This window comes from Chiroxiphia lanceolata, chromosome 20, assembly GCF_009829145.1.
Source record: "Chiroxiphia lanceolata isolate bChiLan1 chromosome 20, bChiLan1.pri, whole genome shotgun sequence".
Taxonomy (NCBI): Eukaryota; Metazoa; Chordata; class Aves; order Passeriformes; family Pipridae; genus Chiroxiphia; species Chiroxiphia lanceolata.
The window spans coordinates 8,146,287-8,169,603 of NC_045656.1; the positions used below are offsets into that span (position 1 = coordinate 8,146,287).

The following is a 23,317-nucleotide window of genomic DNA, read 5'->3' on the forward strand; positions in this document are numbered from 1 at the left end:
ATATATATTTCTTTTGTTTGTAATATTTGGTTTATAGTAATGTCTTTTTGATTTGTGATGTACTTTATGTATGAGGGAATTGGCTAAAGGTTTTAGATCTGTACCATGAAGTACAGAAAATAAGTTTATTTTTGAACCATGATGCTATTTTTCACAGAATAATTAAATTGGTTTTGTCTTCAAAGCTTTGTACCTTGTCATCACCTTTGGCTGCAACGTATAAATATGCATTTTTTTATTAGTGTTTCATTTACAGGAATTTAAAAAAAAAATAATCCTAGTATTTGGAGGTATGCGTAGTTTTAAATTCAGGATTGAATTCAATATTTTTTCAGCACTTAAAAAAAGTAGAGAATACAACTTTTACTTCAAAAATGTAATCATTTGGGCCTTTAATCTGCAAAAACCAGTTGCATGTTATGTATGTACCTGTGGATCTTCTAAATGCACTACAGCTGCTTGTATGTTTTAGGCTTGTGTCTGAAGTGATGCCAGTCATTGAGTCTGCAGAGTTCACAGAAACTGCCAAAATCACATAAAATTTGGATGTGTTTACGGCATTAATTAGTTTACTTTGCTTATCTAACTTCCATACAGCAAATCTGGAGTAATCAATACATCGTTGCCTGTTAAGACTCAGCAAAGAAATGAAAAGGAGTTTTGGTGACACCTCAACTCGCAGCACAGCAGGTACTGCCCTTGTTTTGTGCTTTACCATTCAGACCTCACTATCCTTTTATATATAAATATATTTTTTTATATATATACACACACATAACTATACGTGCAGTGTGCACACAGGATGTTCAGAATTCAGCCCTAGATCCCCATTTCCTGAGTGGACTTCAATGGGTTACCTGTTTATTATAGCACAGGGCAAGATTTTGGATGGAGTCAAGGAACTGGCCACTCAGGGAAAGGTTTCCTTCACAAGATTATGTGCAAGACAGAGGGCTGGGAATGTGAGTTCTGTGACAGAATGGTCTGTTATGTGTTTATGAAATGTAATTACTATGGGTGATGTAAAATAACTGTTAAGTCATTTTATTTATTTATTTTACGTGTTTTGCTATTAATATGGTATTATTACTTGAATTTTAATTTTAGGTTGTCTGCCTGTACCACTGTTCAATCAGAAAAAAAGAACTAGACAGCCCCTCACTTCAAATCCAATTAAAAATGAGCCAGGTGCCAGTTCTGGGACTCGTCCATATGACTTCTCTCCCACATCATTTGGTAAATAAGATATATTTTATTTTTTTTTTAGAGGCTCTAAATCAAATAAATCTTAACTTCCTGATTGTATTCTATGTAATCAGACATTGTCTTTATCAAGAACTTTATGCACCCTTTATATCTATTTCTGAAAAGTTCATTATGTAAAAATTGTCCTCCAGGAAACTTCTTTCTCTTCCATACAATTGAGCTTTTTATACTTTGTGCCTAGAGGGAGTTTGACTCTTTGTGTGTTGGAGAATGAAGTAGCACTGGCAGTTAAATCGAGTCTCTTGAAACCGACCTTTTGTTTTCAGTTGATTTCAATCAACATTCAAGTCCTGTGTTACAAGAAGAAACATTTATAAGATGTCTTTCTTGTAGTCCAGAAAGGAACTTCTGTTCTTCAGTTTGGGCTTGGAAAGAACAGTGGAGAATTCTGCCTTTAGTGCTTTCATTATGGTCTACTTGTAATAAAGTTAAAAAGTTTCCTTATAATACAGTAAAAAAGTCTAATGTTTGTAAGTGAACCGTTGTCTAGAGAAGCAACCTACTTGTTAGAAGTTGCCTTATAATTACAAATATCAAAGGATTCCACTCCCTTTTTTTTTTTCACCTTCTCCTTCCTGCGTGAGCCTGTTTGTGGGACATTAGGCAGATATAGAGTAGGAGCCCTATATAGTAGACCTATTACCTTTCAATCTTCTCTGTTTGTACCCATATTCAATCCTTTGCCTTTTGAAAATTAGGCTGGGGAACTGCAAACCCAGAAGTGGCTGAACTGCAGAAAGCAGCAAACAGTGGGTATGTAAAAGCAGGTTATTTGTTGCTTTTTGATTTTTATTTGGATACTAATTGTTTCACAAACTATGCTCCATGTGTCTGTCTTACAATAAAGCTGCTACTATGTCACTGATACTTTAAACTTATATTTGAAAGCCAAACAGAACATCAGATGGCTCCTTCCCTCATGAAACCACCAAATGCATCAAAGTTTAATTTAGCAAATGCTGGAAAAAACTTGGCTGCCTGCAGGTTGGTGGAGTCTTTAATGTCTATTATCCTTCCTTTTTGTTCTCATGTGAAAATACATCTTACATTTTCCCATATTCCTGTAGCATTCAGAGAGACCCTTTTAATTCTCAGATCGTCACTGTAGTCCTAAATAATTACATTGTGCTTATGAGCCAAACCCCACTGAAATGACATATCTTTCTTTCCAGTGTACCTAATGAGGCCTATTAATTAGACCTAATATCAGGCCTATAATTCAGTCTTACCATAAAAGTTGATCGAATTTTGCTGGTAATTTTCTGAGATTTGCCTTTACTTGAAGTTTTGCCCACTTCCAACCCAAATTTATCAATAGGCTCAAATAAGATTCTATCAGTTTATTTTATATAAAAACTTTTAATTAAGACTGAATATAACTGTGCTTTTACAGATTCAGGAAAAGCTGACAGATTCTGATGTTTGGAGCTGGCAGGAAAACTTCCAGCAATGTTACAACTGTCCATTTGTTCCCTTCCTCCTGTTCCTTTCCAAGGGCAAAAAGAGAGTGAATGTTTCAAACAAGACAAAATGGAACAGGATTAATTTCTGAGCTGCCTTTATTAAAGAACTGTGTTAGAAATAATAATGTCAGCACTAGAGTTTGTTGTAAAATGATTTCCTCAGTGATGGTGGTAGAAGAATTTGGAAACATCACTCTCAGAAGAAACTTTGTTTATTTTACTTTAGACTTATGGAAAAAAATGTGAATCTTGGATCAGGAAAGATCCCTTGTACAGGGCAGGATAATAACTGAGCAAAGTTTTAAGGCCTGTTGAAGTCAGCTGGATTTATGCACAGGTGTGATCCCTGCCCTGCACGTGGATTTATTTCAGTGTATACTCAAGTGCTCTGAGTCTGGATGTTTTTAAAGCTAAAGCAACAATACATAGATTATTTTTATATACCTTAATTATGTATCTGAGTATTCAGAACAGATACTGTGATACTGAACTGTGTCTGATGTTGCATTGCAGGAACAGAAATGAGTATACTCTGAGTAACACAGCAGATTCAAGGTCTGATAGTGGAATTACTCGAAAGTTTGGGAACCTTTCAAATAATTGGAAAACTGTCCAGCAGCAAAAACCCCCTGGTAACCATCGTAATTCATCTCAGCTCCTGAAAACAGAAACCAGCCAGACAAACACAGCTAAAGGACAGTGGCCAGTGAAACCTAACCCTGCATCAAGAAGTCTGCAGGGTCATAGTCCAGCATATAAATTTAACTACAATATTCAGCAAAATAAAATGAATGGAAACCAAATTGATTTTGTCCCAGAAGAAAAAAGTCAGGTAAAACTTATGGGGAGGGTTAATAGGAATACACAATGAAGAAAGCAGTAAAAAAAAAAACTGATGAAAGATGAAGCTTTTGTCAGCCCAAGCTGTCTTCATAAACACTTAAGTTTCTGAAAATTTAGAATTGAGATTTTTCATACTATAATAATTACAAATCCTCAGCATTATGTTATAAACTTACAAGGAGTTGTTTGTATATTCTGAACAAATGCTCTAATGTAAATATTGGCTATTTAGCATAATATATAAATGTCTATGTGCCTTACAAAATTACGAGTGTATATGTCTAACTTGAGCTTTTGTCCTCCTCTGAAAGGAAGTTCCATCATCTCAAATAAAAATTAGAGACAAAAGGAATTCTTTGCGAGTCCTGTCTGCAGTCATTGAAAGTCTGAGGCACTGGAGTCAATATTCTTACAAAACTGCACTGTTATTTGAAGTCTTAGGTAAGCACAGCTGATTGGGCTATAACTGATAATAGTGGTAGGGCAATAGTGAGAGAGAATTTTATTCACTTTCGGCACAATAGCTGAAATACTTAAACCCGTAAAATGTTGCTGTGAGCACCATCTAATTTTCCTTCTGGGAGATCCATTCAGCTATCAAAGGTGACTGAAATAGGTACAAAATTAATAATTCAGTCATCTTCCAACATTTAAGCTTTTCCCATGCTGTTTATTTTCTTTCCTTGTTTTTAGAATGTGTTACAATCAATTTTCCTATTTTACAGGAACCTTCTGTAGAGAGGTACTGTTTGACAATAATTCTTAATACAATTAATGTAGGAATAGATTCAAGTCTGGGGTACTTCTAAATATAGGTACAGACTTTTAGTGCATTACACTTTGCATTTAATTGCTGTTGTCTGAGAAATGAACATGACAAAAGGCTGAAATGACTAAACTTTACAACAAGGTGAATAAGAATGTACAGTCTGTTGGCATCTCAGCTATTGTTTTGACAAGATTGCAGATATTTAAAGTTGATTTGCATGTGTTCCCACAGAAAGCTGATGCTGACTTGATATATCTCAGTGTTTTTGTGTAGTAAATGATGTTTGGTGTCTTGGGGTATCATTCTTAGTACTGCTCTTTGTTTACACCATGATTTCTGATTTCTGTAAATGGCACAGGCACACTGGATTCTGCAGTCACACCTGGAGCTTATGGGGCAAAGAACTTTCTTCTGAGAGATGGAAAGGAGACCCTGCCTTGTGTGTTTTATGAAATTGTGAGTATTCTGTGTCTGTACATAACACAGGCTCCAATCCCTTTTATGAAGTTAATAATATGTTGTTCTGATAAAGCAGAAATATTCTGTGTAGAAGGCAGGCTAGATGCTTATACCATATTGATCCCAAACTAGAGCAATAATCCTGTGAGTACTTAGGCATCCTTAGACTTCTGTTTCAGAAAAAAAGGTGGGACTTTCAGTTTAGCTTTTAGGTAGTTGATAATAACAAAAAAGCTGATGCAAATTCCTTCTGTTTGATGTTCTTCAGAATCCAGCCCCGCAGAAAGCTTTTATGGTAGGTGACATAATTGTTTTATTTGTTTATTATGCTTTGATGAAGGACCGTGAGCTTCCAAGACTAATTAGAGGCCGAGTGCACAGGTGCATGGGAAACTATGATGCAAAAAGGAACATTTTCAAGTGCGTCTCTGTAAGACCAGCAACTGCTCCAGAACAGAACACTTTCCAAGACTTTGTGAAAATTGCAGATGCTGAGATGACAGCATATGTAAAAACAATGAATGAAATGTAGAAGTTGAAATGGTTTCTCTAATTTTCACTGATCGTTACCCAGAAAGGCTGGACATGCTAAAACATTTCCCAAAGCTAACAGGGAGAATCTGGTTAAATAATTGGAAATATCACTGTGCTGTGTTAGCCAACAAATGTTAGTAACAATGTTTTGTTTTCACTATTACTTTCTTTAACTTACTCAGTTAAATATGCAATAACAGGCTTTTGTTACATAGTAGATTAGACTTTACTAGAGAAATTCTGAATTAAAATGCTAAATTTTGCAGTAAGGCAACTGTCTTAGAATTCAGATTTCCATTGCTTTGCATTACCTTCAATTTTGAGAAATTCCTTCAATACTTGTTTCAAAATGTTGACTGTATAATTCTCTTGAGGAGTATTTGGTCATGGTTTAATAGGTAACAAACATCACAAAGTTCTCTGGGTGGAAAGTAAAAAGATAGTCTTTATTCCTCTTCAGTTCCAAATAACAGGTGCCCTTTCCTTTGCTGGATGACAAGAACATGTGTAAAAGCTTTGCTAGAAATGAACATAATAGGTGCTACATAAAGATTCCACAGGATGCAGCTGTATCTGCCAGGTATTCCTTGGGTTCCCATTTATATGCTATCTGATTCTTTTTCTTTTTTTTTTTTTAAACAAATAATCAGTATAACACCTGTATAAAATAGCAACAGACCCTGAAGCTGTAGGAAGATTCCTCAAGGACACAGAGGAAGTCGAAAAGAAAGAATTATTTGAAGGCAGAACTTCCTTGCCTTTGCCATATAAACACCTTTCATGAGGGATGGACCATGCACATGTTTATGTGCCTTTTGCCTTCAGACATTGACTTTCACAGGTTATTCCTGCTGGTTCTATTTCCTTTTCCCCTACTTCAAAAGCTTTGTAGCAGATCTGTTGGGAGTTGTAAAACAAAAGACTTGTCAAGAAAATAGCAAACAGGATGGGGTTTTTTTATTATTTTATTATACAGTGTTGGCAATTGGAAATTTCACATTTAAAATAATTGAAATATTGTATCCAACAAGTCAAATACAGAAAACAGTTAATATTCTAAAAAGGAGCCAGCTAGTCAACGCAGAAACACATTAATGGAAAATACAGCTTTTAGTTACACTTAAAAAATTATATATTTAGAATAAAACTTGAACCTGGTCCAGTAAATTGTTTGACTTGCAACAGGAAAACGCTTTTACACAGTTTAACGCGCAGACAGTCTTTGTTTAAAAAAGTGATCTGTCAGTGTCAGCACATGTATTGTCAGCAACAGCCCCCCAGTGTTCCAGTTGAGATCTAAGGTATGTGCTTTACTAACTGCTGTAAGAATCACTTGCATTATCACCTCCACCTTCTGTGCTAAGCTGGTTCTGAGCATGGATGTGTCAAGGAGAGCTTTGTCTCTCCATTGTGGTGGTCACATACACATATTTGATTCCCTTTGTACATTATAAAATGTTAAAGTAAGTTGCACGTGGAAGCATTAGCTTAACTCATAAAAGGTGCAGAATATTACAGGATGCAGAGGCTGATGATGTTCACAACAGAAGCTGAGGTTTAAGAAGTAAAGGATTTGGTACAGCAGTGTTGTGAATGGTAAGACTCTGCCATAACAGTATTTTAAAATTACAGAGGAAGCTTGAACTCTGGGACCAGGCCTGTTATCAACACCACCCCAGAGTTGTAGTCCCACTGATTCCAGTTGAATGATTGATGCTTCCAGTTCTGCACACTGAAAGTTACATTAATAAGTAATGGCAGGAATAGGTCGTTTGTGTCTACTGGGTATGTTATGGCTGTTAATAAAAATCTAAAATGATTTTACTTTCAGTAAGTGTTTAGATCTTTGCAAAAAAAAAAGTTCCTACTTTACACTAACAAATCACTTTTTCTAGTGAAACATTAAGTGAACAGTTGTAAACATTACACAAAACAGAAAAAACCCTACACAATACAGTTTATACACACTACTCAACATTTTTCAGTTGTTGGGTGGTTTCTTTTTAACCATATTGATCCTGTCTTGTATAATGGTTCTAGTGTAAAGGCACAGGTTGGTTAGGAAAGAAAAGCCTGCATCTCTGTCTCTCTACTTCATGGTGATTATTTTCTTTTTGCATGTTGTTTGTTATTCCTCACTTTTCTGACTCTTGTATGAAAATTATCCATTTCAGCCATTCATTAAAAAAAGTGTAAGACAGTACTGAAAAGCACAGTACTGTACAGAAGTGACTGAAATTTATTCTTCTTACTTTAGGGCATTCCTTCAACCTATTTTGTTAAATATTTAGAAGATTTAATTTCCTAGTGCCTGTGAGCAGAAGTGCATGTGCTCTCTCTTTCTCAGTGTACTTCATTCTACGTTGGAATCTGTATTTTCAAAGATTAGTAATGGAACTTGATACATTTGTGTGCAGAATTTGCTCTTAGAGTGCCTGGAAATGTAACAACAGGACAATTATTTTGGAAAACAGCACAACTTTCCGCTGAAGTTTAGAAGGGTGAGGAATGTAAACAAGACTGCAGAAGTCTTTGATGTATATTAAGATAACACAGTGATTGTTCCATCTGTTTGCATTTTCTTGTACATCCTCAACACGTCTCTGTCTGTCCCTTCACATACACCTTCCGTTACAAACAATAAAAATTCAGGAATCAGTTGGACTCAGCTAAGTGAAGAACAATAAATTTGGTCACCTGGTTTGTGCCAAAACACAAAACTAAGAAGTACATCTCTGAATTAAATATAATCTATGTGATTTTTCTTTTTTAATAAATAATAGAAAATAAAAGATGAGAATAGAATTAGAATCCTATTTCTATTTAAAAGGAAAAACACAACAGGTGGGTGAGATTAGAACCCAATGTTTCTTTTGCTTAAGGCAATCAAGTGCACTTATTTCAATGCTTGATAGTAATGAATTCAGTGCTATTGTGGAAATCAGACCTCACAAAATTCCCATACAGACTAATGAAATATGGCCATTTGCTAGTTCTGACACAGCATCAGATTCTTATTAGTTGTGTTCAATAGCATTTCACTTCACTTTTGTCTTTTTACAGCAATGGACTCTTAATTGTAATGGAAATACTAGAATCTAGTTCATTCTGGCTTGTATTATCACTACATGTAAGGGCCATCGGGCACAGACAGTTTTGTAAACAGAGAGTTTTGTTTTCAGCCTTAAAAAATAAACAGTACACCCCAAAATCTAAAGTTGTAATAATTCAATGAATTTTGTAAAATTCCACTTAAAATTATAATTTAAGAAACACCAAAACCGAATTCTTAGCATTTTTTACCCCTGTTGCTAAAACTATTAAATCATCATGAAGCCTTTGGAAGTAGTTACATCTCTCAGAAAAAAAAAATAAATCTAAACTTTATGCAAGTCTTCATGCAGAGGACTCTAAATCTTGGCAATTAGAGCAGTAGTAAAAAATGTGCCCACAACTTACAATACATATATAGACTAAAAAGAAACTTTTTTCTTGTATACAATTCTTTTTAGCTATCAAGCTTAATTTTAGGCCGTGGCTACTAGGAGGTGCTTTTTTTCACTAATCAAAATAATTGTAACAAAATATCAGAATTGATTTTAAAGTTACTGGGTTCAGAAAAGTTTTGACGTTTAATAATATATCAAAAGTGAATTGAAGCTTTTAAGACTTACGATTTTGAGACACATAAGAAACTGGGAGGTAGACAGATGTTTTGAGGATAAACGGATTTTTTTTTTTTTTTTTGCCTAAGGCATTATGCCACTGTTTGTTTAGAGCAGTGTAAAGGCTGCTGATTAATCTTATTTCAATTCCAGAGTGTTCTCTGCTCGCACTTACGGAAGACTATCAATGCACTTTTGGTCTTTGTGAATCTGACCTTCTCTTCCCCATCTCCTTTCCTCTCTTTAGCAACACAGCTAACTGGAAGTGCTATCATAATTTCTGCCCATTACCTGTAGACAGGAATGTTCTGTTCTTGAAACAGTAATAAAATACTATAAAATAGTAGGTATTGGAGTTGGAGATATGTGCTCTTTTGGTGCATATTTTGCAAAGAATGGTAAAAAGACAGACAACATGACCCCAACAATTGCCAGCATGTACCCCCACCCAATCTGGCAGTCTCCTGCATAGTAGATGTCTGAGTTCTCACAGAATCTCTTCACAGTAGCAGAGTTGAAACCAAAAGGGTAAACCAAAAGCCCAGAAGCCATAATGAACACTAGAGAGGAGAAAGAAAACACACCAGTTATTATCGAACGTTAATTCCATTGGAAAAAAAAAAAATCCTTATCTTAGAAAGGCAAATATATCTTAAAATCAACGGGAAAAGTCATAGCTTAACACACCCCTTATGACTGGCAGATTCTCTTCCTTTTCATAATTACCTCTTGTGCACAGCAGTGGTGGGACATGGCAGCAAGGTGGGATTTTTTCATGAGAGCTCTTGCCACTACACAACTTCAGAAACGCTCCAATCCAAATTATGAAGCCATGTCAAAAGTATGATGATTCAGATATAATGGAATCCAGAGGAGAATTCCTAAGTTTGCAGATTCCAAACCAGCTCCATTTTCTTCTCAACAGCATTTTTGTGCTTGAGACAAACAATTATTTTGTTCTGCCAAGTAAAAACTTTCAGTGAAAGAGTTCAAATGTAGTTTTCCAGATTCTGCTCGTGAGGTTCTGGCAATGTGAGCACTTTCTCATTATTCTCATTAGTACAGACTCAAATTGTTTAAAAAAATCCCAAAGACTGTGAGATAAAAACCAATCCAATAACTTTTAGCAGTGGAGTCTCTCACTAAAGGGTTTTGAATTCTCTCTGTAAACGTAAGGATTAGAAAAGTTTTCAACCTAAGGTTGAGACCTAAAATATTAAGACCTAAAGTTCTTATATTACCTAATTTTGACAGCTTGGGCTCCAAAAGCACCAAATAAATACAACAGGACATGCTGTAAAAGTCTAAAGGTTCAGTATGTAAAGACACAGGGCTAAAGAAGGAAATTTCTCCAAGTGAGGCATCTTTTACTCCTTCTAGTCAAAGAGGTCTAAAATAAAAGCAAAGCTTAAGCCAGTCCTTGATGTTGGAAAGCCAGACTTGCCTCCTGCAATTACCCTGCATTATCCATTAGCTTTTAATAGACCTTCACAGATTTTACAGTCTTTAATGAATATAACGTTACATTTAAAGATCATGGCTTACGCAATTAATTTAACGAACATCAGGACCACTTGCCCAACTTTGCAAATAAGGCTGCCCAAGGTTTAAATCATGGCTATGATAAAGATGCATTAAAATCCTCCAGGAGCAGCTCTTGGAGCCTGTTTCTGCCCTCCTTGGGAGAGAAGAGGTGCTGAGCCAGGCTGATGTGAGGGGGTTACACCATCCCAGCACTGTGTGGTTGAGAGAACACTGAGAAACTGTGTTTTCTTCTCTGTCCTTTCTGCTCATGAATTACCACTGCATTTTAAATCTATATTGTATTTTAAAAGGCTTTCTGTTATGTACTGAAAAGATACCATGGAGCAGTCCTTTTTCCTGCCTTCCCATTCTCCCAGGATATTGTTCTGTTCAAATTCAGGGTAGTGATTCAAGAACAGCAGCAATCAGAAGTAACAGTTATGTTTGAGCTGATAGATAATTCATCACCAGCAAACATCTAATGAAACATTAGGATTGTAAAACAAACACTACATGCTATTCTCTGTGTTTGTAATTGCCTTTCAGTTAGGGCATGTGCATATAACTCCAATTATAATATTGGAAAGGCTTAATCTTAAAAGTATCCACTAAAAACAGGCAATCACTCATTAATCTTTTTTAATTAAAAACCACTTTAATAAGCTTGAGGGCTGGATGAAGTCAAAAAGTTTAACACACTCAGCCTGTGAAGTCCCTGAATAATTTGAATTAAACCTTTCCTTCTAGTCTAAATGGAACTGCTGAGTTAATCCCTTGTAGAAAACAGTAAGACAAAGAAAATGAAAGCTAAAAGGAGAGAAACTGGAGCAGCAGCAAAACTGCCAGTGTTTCCCTCTGGGTATCTCACTGAGGGGGACAAAGAGAATTGTTCAGTGGTTGCTGTGGCCTTCCTCTCTTTCCAGGCACAAGGTGATGCTGCAGGAGACAGTGAAGGGGAAAGTCCTTCCCAGCACAAGGAACATCCCCAGCACATCTCACACTCCCTGATCCTCAACCAGCTGCCCCTGCTGGAGGTGCCCAGGACAGGAAGGAGCCCACAGACCTGGACACTGAGTTCTTGGCAGCTGTGTTTCTGCATTTAGGGTCTGACATTACCCAAACATGCAGAAGCTGAAGCTAAATACAAAGAAGTAAGTTATATTATGCAGATCTCCTCTCACTACACACATATGACACCACTAAAACCAGTATAAAATGAAAATATACTAAAAGTGGAGCTAAACTAGACACACATGCCTGAGAGACTGTGGTGTCCAGTGGGTGCACAGAACGACCTCAGTGCCACCCAGACTGCTCAACTACATGAGGAATCTGGAAACAGCCCCGGGGTGCAAAACCTTCTGTAAAATGTTGGCAAAGTGAGCCAGTTTTAAGAGAAACAGCCACTGCTCTGAGCAACAATCAGGTCTAAAAGTAAAATTTCAGTTTGTTCATCTTTTCAAAGCTGAAATAGTCCTTGCATCTCATTTGGTGAAAAAAAAAAGTGATGCAGAATTGGAAACAATCTTTTTTGTCATAAAATCCTTTGCTTACTGTTAAACTTCACTGTTTTTCTGACACTGTCTCAACCCCTTGCTCTGCTTCACATATCTGTCCATATATGTTTTCTTTTTGATTGGGTTACACAGAATTATTTTGAAGGTTGTGCTTGACAGTGACACCAGTGTTTTGATTACCACTTGGTGCTGATGTTGCATGGTGTGATTTGATGGAAGAAGCTTTATTTTTTTGAAGGCTACAAATAATCTGTCACAGCTGAATGTACGTGTTCACATATCAAACGGGCTAAAAAGTTACCCATGGTTTCATATCCTCAGGCATGTCATAGAATGACCTCATTATTCTCATTTAGGTGCCCTCTTTCTTACAAAGACTCCAAATATTGAATAGCCCGTCATTATCCGCAGAAGCCAAGCTTTCAGGCATGGTGCTAATGACTCCTTAATGGGGCTGTCTGTCAGCAGCACAGTGAGCTGGGAGAGCACACAAAGAAACAGTGGGGCTCCATTTAGGCTCCTCGTAGAACACTTACGCCTCTGCACGGCTTTCCAACAACAAACAGCACTTTTAGAGGTGTCAGAATACAGCAGTGAGTGCATTTCACCCTTCAGTGGGGTGTAATCCTGCTGTCGAACAAGGTGATAAGGCCAGACAACATATTTGGGGTCTGTTCTACAGCGGGAAGCCAATTGAGTGTGAGGGGACTTGCTGGTAAAATGGGGAGTTGAGTTCTTTTTTTAACATGGCTTGACTGATCATTTGATTCATCTCCCATCAGATGCTGGGTCCTGTTAAAAACATGCTTTTCTTTGTTTGTTTTTTTTTTTTATCTGACACACAGTGTTTGTTATTGCTGGGTCTGCATCACCTGAGTTCTCACACGTGGTGTTTGTTGTTGCTGAGTCCTCATCACCTGAGTCCTCCCCAGTAACTCCCAGCCACTGCTGACTGCAGGGCAGCCCAAAGGCAAGTCCAGCACAGTGGGTCAACAGTAAGTCATATTTTATTTCTACTTTATAATCTCTTGCCCTCCCAGACAGTTACAGTCTCACCCTCATCCTTTTTGCTTCTCTGGTGTCCTACAGCCAGGTGGTAAATGGCAGTTTCTCCTCTGAAGGGTTTGAGAGCCAAGGCTTGGTTTTATTTTTACGAAGTAGATTTCTGAAGTTGTTTGATTTCTAAAGAAAACAAAGGACGGCACTTCTTCCAGGGGAAATGGGGCTTTTTGTAGCAAAAAAATTGTTGGTGATAATAGTGAATCAATGGCACTTCTACTCAAGGAAAAAAGAATTTGCTGCTATTTTAAAATCTAATAATCTATATCTCCTTATCACTGCAATGGTTTATTCATTTCATTAAGATCCTGTAAAACTGTTTAATTATTTAAATCCATCACATACCATTTTCCAGTTTATTTTAAACCAAGTCAAAGCACTGCAGTTCTCTGGAGGGTGTGCAGAGGGCACCAGTGTACAAGGCTCTCAGATACCATGACAAAAAAAGGCTATTTCCATTTCCACTTCTTTTGGCAAGACTGATGGAGTTTTCAACATATGAAACACAATAATTGAATAGTTTTCTGCATTGTGAATGAGGAATGTTTAAACTTGGCTAAGTTTGTGTTTATCCTTCCATACTGGTGTTGAAATGGATGGAAATCCAGAGGTGGATCACTGTTTTATTTTATTGTGTTTGTTAGTATGTTTAGATGATGTGTAGTACTAGTACTTATCACCAGCAGTAAAATATGATGTGTGCATGAATTTTCTTCCTAGAATTACCTGCTGTAAGGGGATTAGTTTGTCTTAGAAGTTTAATTTGCTTACTTTAGGAGTATATTGTATTCCTGATACTTGTGACAATGACAGATTAATTGCAAGCTTGTGGGACATATCAGAAAATCATTAGAATTAGGGCTGAATCATAGGCAAGCAAGAGTATTGTTCCAACCCTATTACAGATTATCACAGTCTTATGTCTTCTTGGAAGATTTTTATTGACAGAGCTTAATCTACCAAAGCAATTTTCAATCACCTCATCAAGAAGTTTCCTCTTACATATAATCCATTACCTCCCTTATTAAAGCTGGCAGTTCTTATGTACAATCAGTTGACTTTGAATAACATATTTTGTCTCAGTTTCATACAGTTTATTAACCTAATAATTTTATTAGCTCCTCTTCAGCTTTTCTTTGTGTTTATGTGATTTTTACTTACATAATTTAAAATGAGCAAGCAGATGCTGATATTTTTGTAGCATGCCTGAAGGGTTTCTACGTTTGAGGTATTTTGGGCATAGGTGGTTTAAATTCTCTTGTACAAAAAGGAGGTACCTATATATCTCTTCCATATATATCTCTTCCAACAGCTGGGAACATAAAGACAAGGCTAAATAAGATGCAAGGTTATTGTTGGCAATAGCTGCACATGAGTGTACAAAGAGAAACTTAGAAATTTCCTTTTAAGTACTTCAGAAAAGGAGGAATTCCCTAGACCTGGGGGGAGCTGAAATATATCTGAAATCAGCAGGCATCATTTTAAATGCCTGTTACATATAAGTAAAATAAACAGGAAAGCGACTGTAAAATAAACAGGAAAGTGACCTGTCAAAGATAAAAGAAACCAAACAAAATCCTACTGTTAGGGAAACAAAACTTTGGGAGGGGTGAGGCAAACAGGGAGCACTGTTAAATGCCATTCTGCTCTGCTGAGCTCCTGGCAGGTGCACAGCAGGTACCTGTAGCTCAAACTCTTGGAAGCAGCCCTGGCAATTATTCCCTCCAAGGAAACCAAAATGAAGAGCAGGGAGAAGGGATAATAATGCCCATATACTTGGTATCAAGATGTAGCTGCCTCCCTTTGTAACTGAACAAAGAGCTGGAACTCATAATAATGGCACAGCCACTCCTGACACATCACAGTTTAGCTCTTCCTTGGAAAGAATTATTCCATTGGCGTCATTTCAGTCAAACATGTTGTGATTTGAGGAGCATCTATCAGTGCTGGACTGTTGCCAAATAAGTAGATTATAGCAGTTCCTTTTCTGGCTTTTCTAAATGGTGCAACTCACGAGCTCACACTTAGCAGCTGTAATATAAATGCAGTTGTAAGGAAAGCTGTGTAGCTTGTCAAACCCCTTTGTAGCTAACAAAGGAAATGCATTCGTTTGTACCACGTCTCCAAACTCTGTATTTAAATAAATGCTGAGTATTGTGACTCCAGCTCACAAGCTAAGGAGCTGCATCAGATATAGTAACTTGTATTTTTATACATATACATATATGCAAAACTATGGGGAAATATATTTATATCAAAAGCTGGGAAGTGTTTTCCATTTCAGTTTATTTGGATTTAGCCGAGGTGGAATAGGAACAGGTTATTTTGAATAAAGCTAGCACTGAAATAAGGGTGCCCATACACCTCTTTTACACATCTTTTTAGTGCTCCTTCAATACCCTGTTCAGGTTCTGTTGGCACAACTCCCACACTCAGACCCTCATTCCACAAATAGCCTGTTTCAGAAATGTGTAACAATTGTAGGAATAGCTGAATCTACCTCCCTTATTAAGTGAAGGGAGTGGAATCTCACTATCCAGACTTTGGAATAGAAATTCTCTGAAGCCATCACAGAGGTAATTGGGCTTGGTAATTACTGCATTAGCTGCAAGTTTATTAAGGGCCACAAAAGGAAATGCCATGCCAGTGACCTTTGGGGCTGCATTTCACAGCATGTTTTCTACATGAGAACAAATGATGAAACTTCACTATTTCTGCCAAGTGAGTGGTAGCTTTGGTGAAGATTTATGGCTGTAATCTGGTAATCTATGGGCCTAATCATGCAGTTATAGAGTTGCATGTCATTTACTCAAAAAGGCTGAAATGATCTAGCACTGTGTAGACTGTGGTGAAGGAGTGCATTTTGTCATCTGCAAGGTTAGAAGAAATACAGCCTCTTTAGCAGACTGTAAAAGAGAGACAAGAGCTAATGTTTCTCAAAATAGCAGCCTGTTACACAAAATTTTACAAGAGTCAGAGGGCTAAGAAATGGGGACTGTCAGATGCACTCTCATTTGGAAACCATTATGATTTTCCTCTTTTGTACCGCTTCAATAATTATATAGATTTTCTTTTCTTTTTTCTTTTGAAATTATTTAAGTCATGCTCACTTCATCTCTTTCAGAGCAGCAAACACAGAACAGACTAATAATGTAATATTGACATATTTAAGTGTTGGATTCTTTATCTGAGAGCAGCATGTTCAGAATGTATCGTGCCTGTAATGTGCCTGTGTTCCCTTATCTCTGTGTTATGTTCTATTCAACAGTTAGGAAGTGCTAATAAAAAGTGCATATTTCAGTTGTTCTATTTTAGGTAAACATAACATGGTACACATTTCCTAAGCAATGCACATTGGTTAACTGTGCAACTCCCTTTCTACAAATAGAAATAGGGGTGGCAAACGCTTTGCTTCTCAATTAACCTACCCATGCCAAATCCAGTATGTTCTTCAGCACAAACAGGGAGTTAAATTGATGCCTGAAAATTTAAATTAATGCTTCTTTTTGTGATCTTTTGGCTAAGAACAAGAGCAGCTTCAGCTTAGCATCTGATGCATTCCCTAGCAAGGAACAGTGTCAGCCCGGGCCCATGTGCAGCTGGAAGCAGCGAGGGAGCAGACACATTATACTGTCTTTGCTTTGGAGCCAGCTCACCTGGGGAGGGGAGATGCTGCCCAGCCTGCAGCAGGTCTTGGCTCCTGCTCTGGCTGTCAAATCCAAGTTCTTAAATAGCTATTTAGAACAGGGGCTGAGGTCCAAAAGACAGGCAGTGATGTGTAGATCACCTGAAATGTCACGATTCGACATGACACATTTGCTCCCTTCTCCTCCCCACCTGCTCGCCCCACAGGTCTGCTTTAAATCAATCTTCTCACCTCTCCCAAGACTCACAATTTAAGCAGAGCAGACGCTGATGAAAACAGATTTATAATGAAGCTGGTGGCCATTAAATACCAGCCTTACACCAGAGGTGACCTTATTGTAAAGCGTTGTACAGTGAATTTATTGTGACTTTGCACATTCTCTACCTTGTCTCGCAGGCTGCAGACGTGGCAGCCGAGGCAGTGGTGGCGGGAGGTCTGAGAATAATGCCCACGTCTCACTTCATTACAGCTGCACTTCACATCCCAGCAGTCTTCAAGCCTCAGGGACAGCACATTCATTACCTCTTTCAGAGACATGTATTTTACATATATGGCTAAAAGGTGATTAGAATCCCTGACAGAACAGCATTTTATCTGGAATGCAACCATGAAAAATCCGTGCCGAAAACAAAAAAGACATCCTACATCCCTCTCCTAATTGATTTAAGCTACAAAGACCAGCCTCAGTTTTCCCGGGGCGCAGGAACTGCCAGGAAGACACAAATTGCATGTTTTCAAATCTCCTTATAAAAACTCCTTGACAGGGGGTTGAAACCGGAGTTTTGTGTTTCTCAGATGTCCTAGTGCTGTGAATGTCATCAGTCAGCAGAAGCACACGTGCTGCCACCTGATCATAAAGAGCAGTTCTGTAACAACCCTCATTTCACGCTGCTGATTCCAGCCCTCCATAAATCAGCAACACCACAAGTAATGTTGGAAATAATCGTGTGCTCCCGAGCTCCCCTCTTTTACGGCCCAGGTGCCACACAGCTGTAGCCATATGGTAGAACACATCCTGCTGAAGTGGGTTTTAGCAGCACCTCCAGCAGTGATGCTCCCTGAGTGCTTGGAAGCTTTTTAATGCTGCAAACTGGAGAAGTGCAGGTGTACTCAGTGGTACCACTGCAGTGGTTTTCCCAACCTTTAAAAAACGTCATAAATGGAATCAACTCTGGCTTAAACCAGATGCTCTGCAGCTGAGAAATGGGGCAGCAACTGCTGCTTCACTGAAAGCTGCCTGGAAATGCAGGAGGTGAGCCCAGAGCTGATCCTCAGGCAAGTCTGCTACGTGTTACACTCTGACCCAGCCTCCCTCAGTCAGTGCACCCTCTTTCTGCCATCCAGCTTTTCTTCCTGGGCAGGTTTGCTCACACTGGTTGCTGTCAGTGCAGATGAATCAAAATATGAGCACCTCATATTTTGGCTTCAGCCATGTTTGACCCCTGTGCTCCTCAGCCAAGTCTTACACAGCAACTCTGAGGAACGTGTCCTCCTAAAACACGTGGTCAAAACACTACCAGGCTGGTTGTGCTGGTCCAGCCACCGCTCAGCTGGCAGCAGACAGGTCTACTTTAAAGAAGCCCCAACCACCTCTCACACAAGAGGTTGATTTAGTCCAAGGCTGCTGGAAGAAATGAGCCAAAAGTCAGGTGGCATCTCAGTGCTGAGCACCCTGTGGGGCTGCCAGTGGGAAGGACCAGAATTCTCTTCACCTCCCACTGTGGACACTGTTTACAGGCACCTGAGCAAGTCCCTGGGCAATGGCCCCTGTCACCTGCAAGTTTGCCATTCTAGTGCACTTCAGAGGCAGGTTTGGGCTCATATACCCTCCCTGCTGCACAGAACAAGAAACCCAACACTCACTGATGTGTTCTTCAGTTCCCAGCTTGTAAACATACAAATTAACTTCAGGGCATAGGAAAACAACAACAACAACAAAAAAGAGTTGAGTTCTGAGGCAGAGCTACCTAGATTAGAAAAATCATGTAGAAATCCAGAGTAGTGATAGAAATGCCCCAAATTACAAGCTGAATAAAAGTGATTTGGGATATTTGATGATACTTATCAGGTCAGCCCAGCTGCACAATTTCCCATCTCCAATTAAACCAAAAGGCCCAGACTTCCTCCTTCATTAATGCCTTTGAAGGATTTAATGAGTTACTTCATCAGGTTAATAAATCCCTTCAATAACTTTATTACACTTTGGTACAATTATTCACGTGGTGCAGCTAACAAATGATCATCATTTATATTTCCTGACAGAATAACTTAGTTAATATATTTGGACCATGAAATACAAAATCCATAAATAAACTATGGGGACAACTGAATGTCTATGTGGGGGAGGGTCTTTTTCTGTCTCCAGTTAAGGCTGCATTGGAAATCCTGTCTGTTGTGCAAGTAACTTCAGGCAATGCTAAGGAGAACTGCAGGAGGTTGGTGCCCCTGGCAATGTCCCGCTTCCCACTGAGTGTTTAGAGGGGAGATGAGCTGCTGCAGCACATGTGCCACTGCACATAACCCATATTTATTTCCTCCAGCACTCTATCAGGTTTAAAATCCAGCTTCATAAAGGCTGTTCCATTCCCTGAGGTTAAAATCTCCGGCTGATTTTGACGAGGCGCGGTGACACCATCAGAAAATAGCATTCTATTCTGGAAATTATTTTAAAACTGGATTGAATCGGTTGCCATGCCATTTGTTTTTCCTGTGGCATCATAGTAAATGACATCATCAACAAAATAACCTTAGGGGCAAGGGTGTTTGCAGAATCTTAACCTCCGAATGGCCAGCAGTATTACAGCTTCCTATTACCAGATTAATAATATTTATGGTAGGTAGACTGCAAGAATGGGACCACACCATTTATTTACTTACACTTGATAGCCACCTCTGGCAAGAACAAATTTCCCATTAATCACCATCTTATCTCTGTAAGAAACAGTTACTCTCAAGGACATCTGTATTATTCCCATTGTTTTATTAATACAAGAATAGCTCTGCTACGGATTTTTTGACATTGAACTTTATTTATTTTCTAGATTTTCTTTTCTAAGGGAAGCTGAAATGCTTAAATAGACATTGAACTTTTTTAATAAAAAAGCTACTTAAGGCCCCAACCATAGCGAGAGACATATTTCTCTGAATATATTTTTATGTAAAGAAACTGCAAATCAGTATCTCTTTCTTCTCTTTTTCATCTGCTGAAACTCCAGTTGTGAATTCTAAGTTTCTCCAGGGAGTGCAGATGACCTTGTTAACTTGTGAGAGTGCCAGAAAAGCAGTGCCCTCCAGTCTAGGGGGTCAGGGAAGTGCAGCCAGTTTCTAAGCTCAGATCTTGTAATCAAAAAATGTATATTTCTCTCCCCTTTCACGTAGTCTATAGGTAGCATTTTAAACCTTACACATGATATTGGGCTCCAGGATAATTTTTTTTTCTAATTTTTCAAAAGCACTGCATCATATATTTTAATCTTTAAAAAAGAAATCAATACAGGCCCAGCAGGGGACAATATCAGACGGCCAAATTCTCTTTCATGTGAGAAAAGCATCAGTGGAAAGACTTCCATGAGCTGAAATTTGTGGAAGTTTCTCCCAGTTTGGCTCTGCTTAGTTTCCTAAACCAGAAGATGGTTCCAGATAAGCACAGGTCTCAGGACAGCTGGAGGGACCAGGGCTCTTCCCACTAGCCCTGGATTGACTTGTGTGCAATCTGCTCTGAAATAATGAAGCCACAGATTCCCATTTCCTTTCCTTTGGGCTCCAAGTGCCACACAGAGCGCAGGGCAGCAGGGACTGTGACTGCAGAGGAGACATGAGCAGCATTTAGCAGCTGCTTTCCCCTGCAACCCCCTCAGCTCTGGCTGGGGCAGCAGGAGCTCGTGATGCTCCTGTGGTTTAGACAGAGCAAAGCAAAGGACTCTGCCACCAGCCAGCCCTGTTCCCCCCTCTCTCTCCATCTGTCTCAGCCAGGGCACAGCAGACAGCCTCCACACTGGTTGTGCTCATCCACCCTGCAGGCCAGAGTGTCCTTTCCATGGAAACCAGAGCCTGAAGATGGAGGAAGGAAAGAAAGAGGAGAGCCAGTCTGTGCCCTCTTCAGAAGTGGCCAAGTGCTTGGCAGGAAGGACATACACCCTGTTGCCCAAACTCAAGTAATTTATCTTGCACTAAAGCCTTATGCAATACCAGAATTAGCTGTTTGTGCTAGTGGAAGGGGTGCCTATTAATGTTAATTTGCTGTTTAATTAGGTGTCCAATACCATACAATGGTGAGACACTTGCTTGGACGGGACAAGCCCCCTAATTGTCAGGTGAACACACATCACCTGCCTCCTAAACTGAAGCATTGCTCACACAGCAATTACTCTGAAGTCTGTCAAATGTGATTTAACCAGTAATTTGTTTGCAAAGTGAAAGGTGTGCTTTCAAATGTAGCAAAGGACCCTGTCCTCTTCCTGTCCCTGTGCTGGACCCAAGCCATGCTGGTCCTGCCCCAGCACACCTCGGGGACATGTCAGGTGTGGGTGGGGTTGGCTGAGCCAGGAGAGCAGAGGGGGCCCTGCAAGCCCTCGGTGAGTCTGTGCTGGTTTGGCAGGTTCTGGTGACCAGGTGATGACTGTGTGTCAGTGGGGTGTGAGGATGCTGCTGGAGGAACACCAGCCCTGCAGATGGGTTTCTCTGACTCAGGCACCTCTGCTCAGCTGTGCCTGCCCAGCTCCCCCCAGCCCTGCTGAGAGTTGGGACCCCCCCTCTGCCACAGGCACGGGCCCCAAGGCTGCCAACCCCACACCACAGCAGTGAGAAAAACCTCAGGCAGGCACTGTGTGACAGGGGCTTCCTTCAGGACTGACAAAAACAACCCCACAGCATTTCCATCTTCTTGCATTTAAATGTTTGAGTTAATAACATTTATGGGGCAGCACGGAGAAATGAACTTAAATACATCATTTGTCATCTTGGGATACTGAATTACACCATTACTGAAAGAGATACAGAGAAATGTGTCCAATAAACAGAGTGTAGTTTGTACAATTTGCTTCGCATTTTCCATATCCTGGAACAAGCACAGGATAGTCAGGCTCCTTAATGATCATAATATATGTGCAGAAAGAGCAGTTCCCTGAGGGCTCCTGATTAATCAGGGAAATACTCATTTGTTCTGGCAGAAGTGATGTGCATCTAGGCAGGGCAAATGATGAACCCTAAGTGCACACAGCAGCCATCAGGGGCCAAAAGTTTCCATCCATTTAACTCATTTTCCCTCTAAGAAGAAAAAAAAAAAACCATCACCAGGACACAACAGCACTTGTTCTTGATCCCAGTTCCTTTAGGGTTTTGTCTTGCAAAGGCAGAAAGAGGCCCTGCATTCATGTTAGAGACTTCCAAACTAAGACATCCCTGCTGCTTCCTTAGACACACCATCCAGGGGAGGATACAAGGTCTCAGCTGCAGGATCTGATTACTGTGTGAGGGACTTGGGAACAAGTTATAAGATTTAAAAGATTTTTTCATCAGCTGATCTAAATCCCTGCCTGGATTTTTAGTACCCAAGAAATGCGCCCGCTGATTCCAATCCTTCCTCCCCTCTAGCAGAGCCATTAATTTTGTGGTTTGGCACAGTTGTTGCCACCTAGAAGTTTGCAGGGTGGTGTTTGGTAGGAAGGAGGTGAATCCTCTGTGCTGTTACACGTATTTTTCTGGTGTTCATTTTCAAATTAGCCACAGAAAGGCCAAACTAAAAGCAGATGTCTCATACTTTTCTCTGTACATTTGGAAGTTCAGTCATGGAAATATCTTTGTCAGATAAATGAATTCCAGGTCATTGGGATAAACAGATGCAATAAAATACTCGTGTGTAGGAGAAAGCCTGGACAAAAATGTGATCCAACAACTCTTCAAGGAAATTGCTGTGTAAGAGATCCAGCTTTGAGGCTTACCCCAGGCTTCTGCATAACATGATAGTTAGTACTTTAAATTGGAGAAAATGTGATGGGATCTTTTAACATTTTTCCACTTGCTTTTTCAATTTCATGGGATCAGCAGAAAGGGAAGGAAACCAAAGCTGAACTAATGCTGTGCTTTTGCTTCCACCACTGCCTGAACACATGGCAGAGATCTCCTGGTGGAGAACTGAGTAGCTGTTACCCTTCTTATGGACATCCCAAAATTGCCAGGAAATGTGGATTTTTGACTTGTTTTCAACACAACATGAGAAAGAGGAAAACCAGAAATAAATGGGAAGGCCGAAATATAATTGGAAAGAAGTGGTTATTTAGTTTGGCTACTGATTTATTAATGCATGATAGTTACTTACTGAGGAATAAACCCTCACTTAAAAATGTTCCTCAGCTCTAGCTGGGATTATTTACGGGAAATAAAAGCAGTTAAAGAATTAGAATGAAATCCTGCACGTACTGAGTCAACAGAAATGTTGCCACTGACCTCATTAGGCCAGGTTTTGGCCCCAGATATCTACAAAGAACCACAATTCTCTTGCAGTGTGACTAGCAGATTAATATTTGACAACACCAGTGTATCTTTCCCTACAGAATCCTTCGTTTTTATGCAGC

At 39.2% G+C, this 23,317-nt stretch overlaps 2 protein-coding genes across 8 annotated transcripts in view; one reads left to right on the forward strand and one right to left on the reverse strand.

Moving 5' to 3' along the window:
- SPATA22 (spermatogenesis associated 22) overlaps positions 1–23,317 on the forward strand; it is a 43,645-nt gene that overhangs the window by 798 nt on the left and 19,530 nt on the right. For 2 of the 7 annotated variants that reach the window (XM_032707594.1, XM_032707595.1), the window contains exons 2-9: positions 598–690; positions 1,108–1,236; positions 1,965–2,019; positions 2,155–2,250; positions 3,243–3,561; positions 3,884–4,013; positions 4,700–4,797; positions 5,069–5,623. In XM_032707594.1, the coding sequence (XP_032563485.1) occupies positions 648–690; positions 1,108–1,236; positions 1,965–2,019; positions 2,155–2,250; positions 3,243–3,561; positions 3,884–4,013; positions 4,700–4,797; positions 5,069–5,332 (1,134 nt within the window). In that variant the 5' untranslated portion in view covers positions 598–647 and the 3' untranslated portion in view covers positions 5,333–5,623. Of the gene's footprint in view, positions 1–597; positions 691–1,107; positions 1,237–1,964; positions 2,020–2,154; positions 2,251–3,242; positions 3,562–3,883; positions 4,014–4,699; positions 4,798–5,068; positions 5,624–5,984; positions 6,577–11,446; positions 11,675–12,885; positions 13,615–23,317 lie in introns of those variants that run through there. The other 5 variants (XR_004360494.1, XM_032707597.1, XM_032707599.1 and 2 more) reach the window with 5 other exon arrangements.
- LOC116796740 (transmembrane protein 211-like) overlaps positions 7,335–23,317 on the reverse strand; it is a 59,743-nt gene continuing 43,760 nt past the window's right edge. The window contains exon 3 of the mRNA XM_032707604.1: positions 7,335–9,559. Within this exon, the coding sequence (XP_032563495.1) occupies positions 9,333–9,559 (227 nt within the window). The 3' untranslated portion in view covers positions 7,335–9,332. The remainder of the gene's footprint in view (positions 9,560–23,317) is intronic.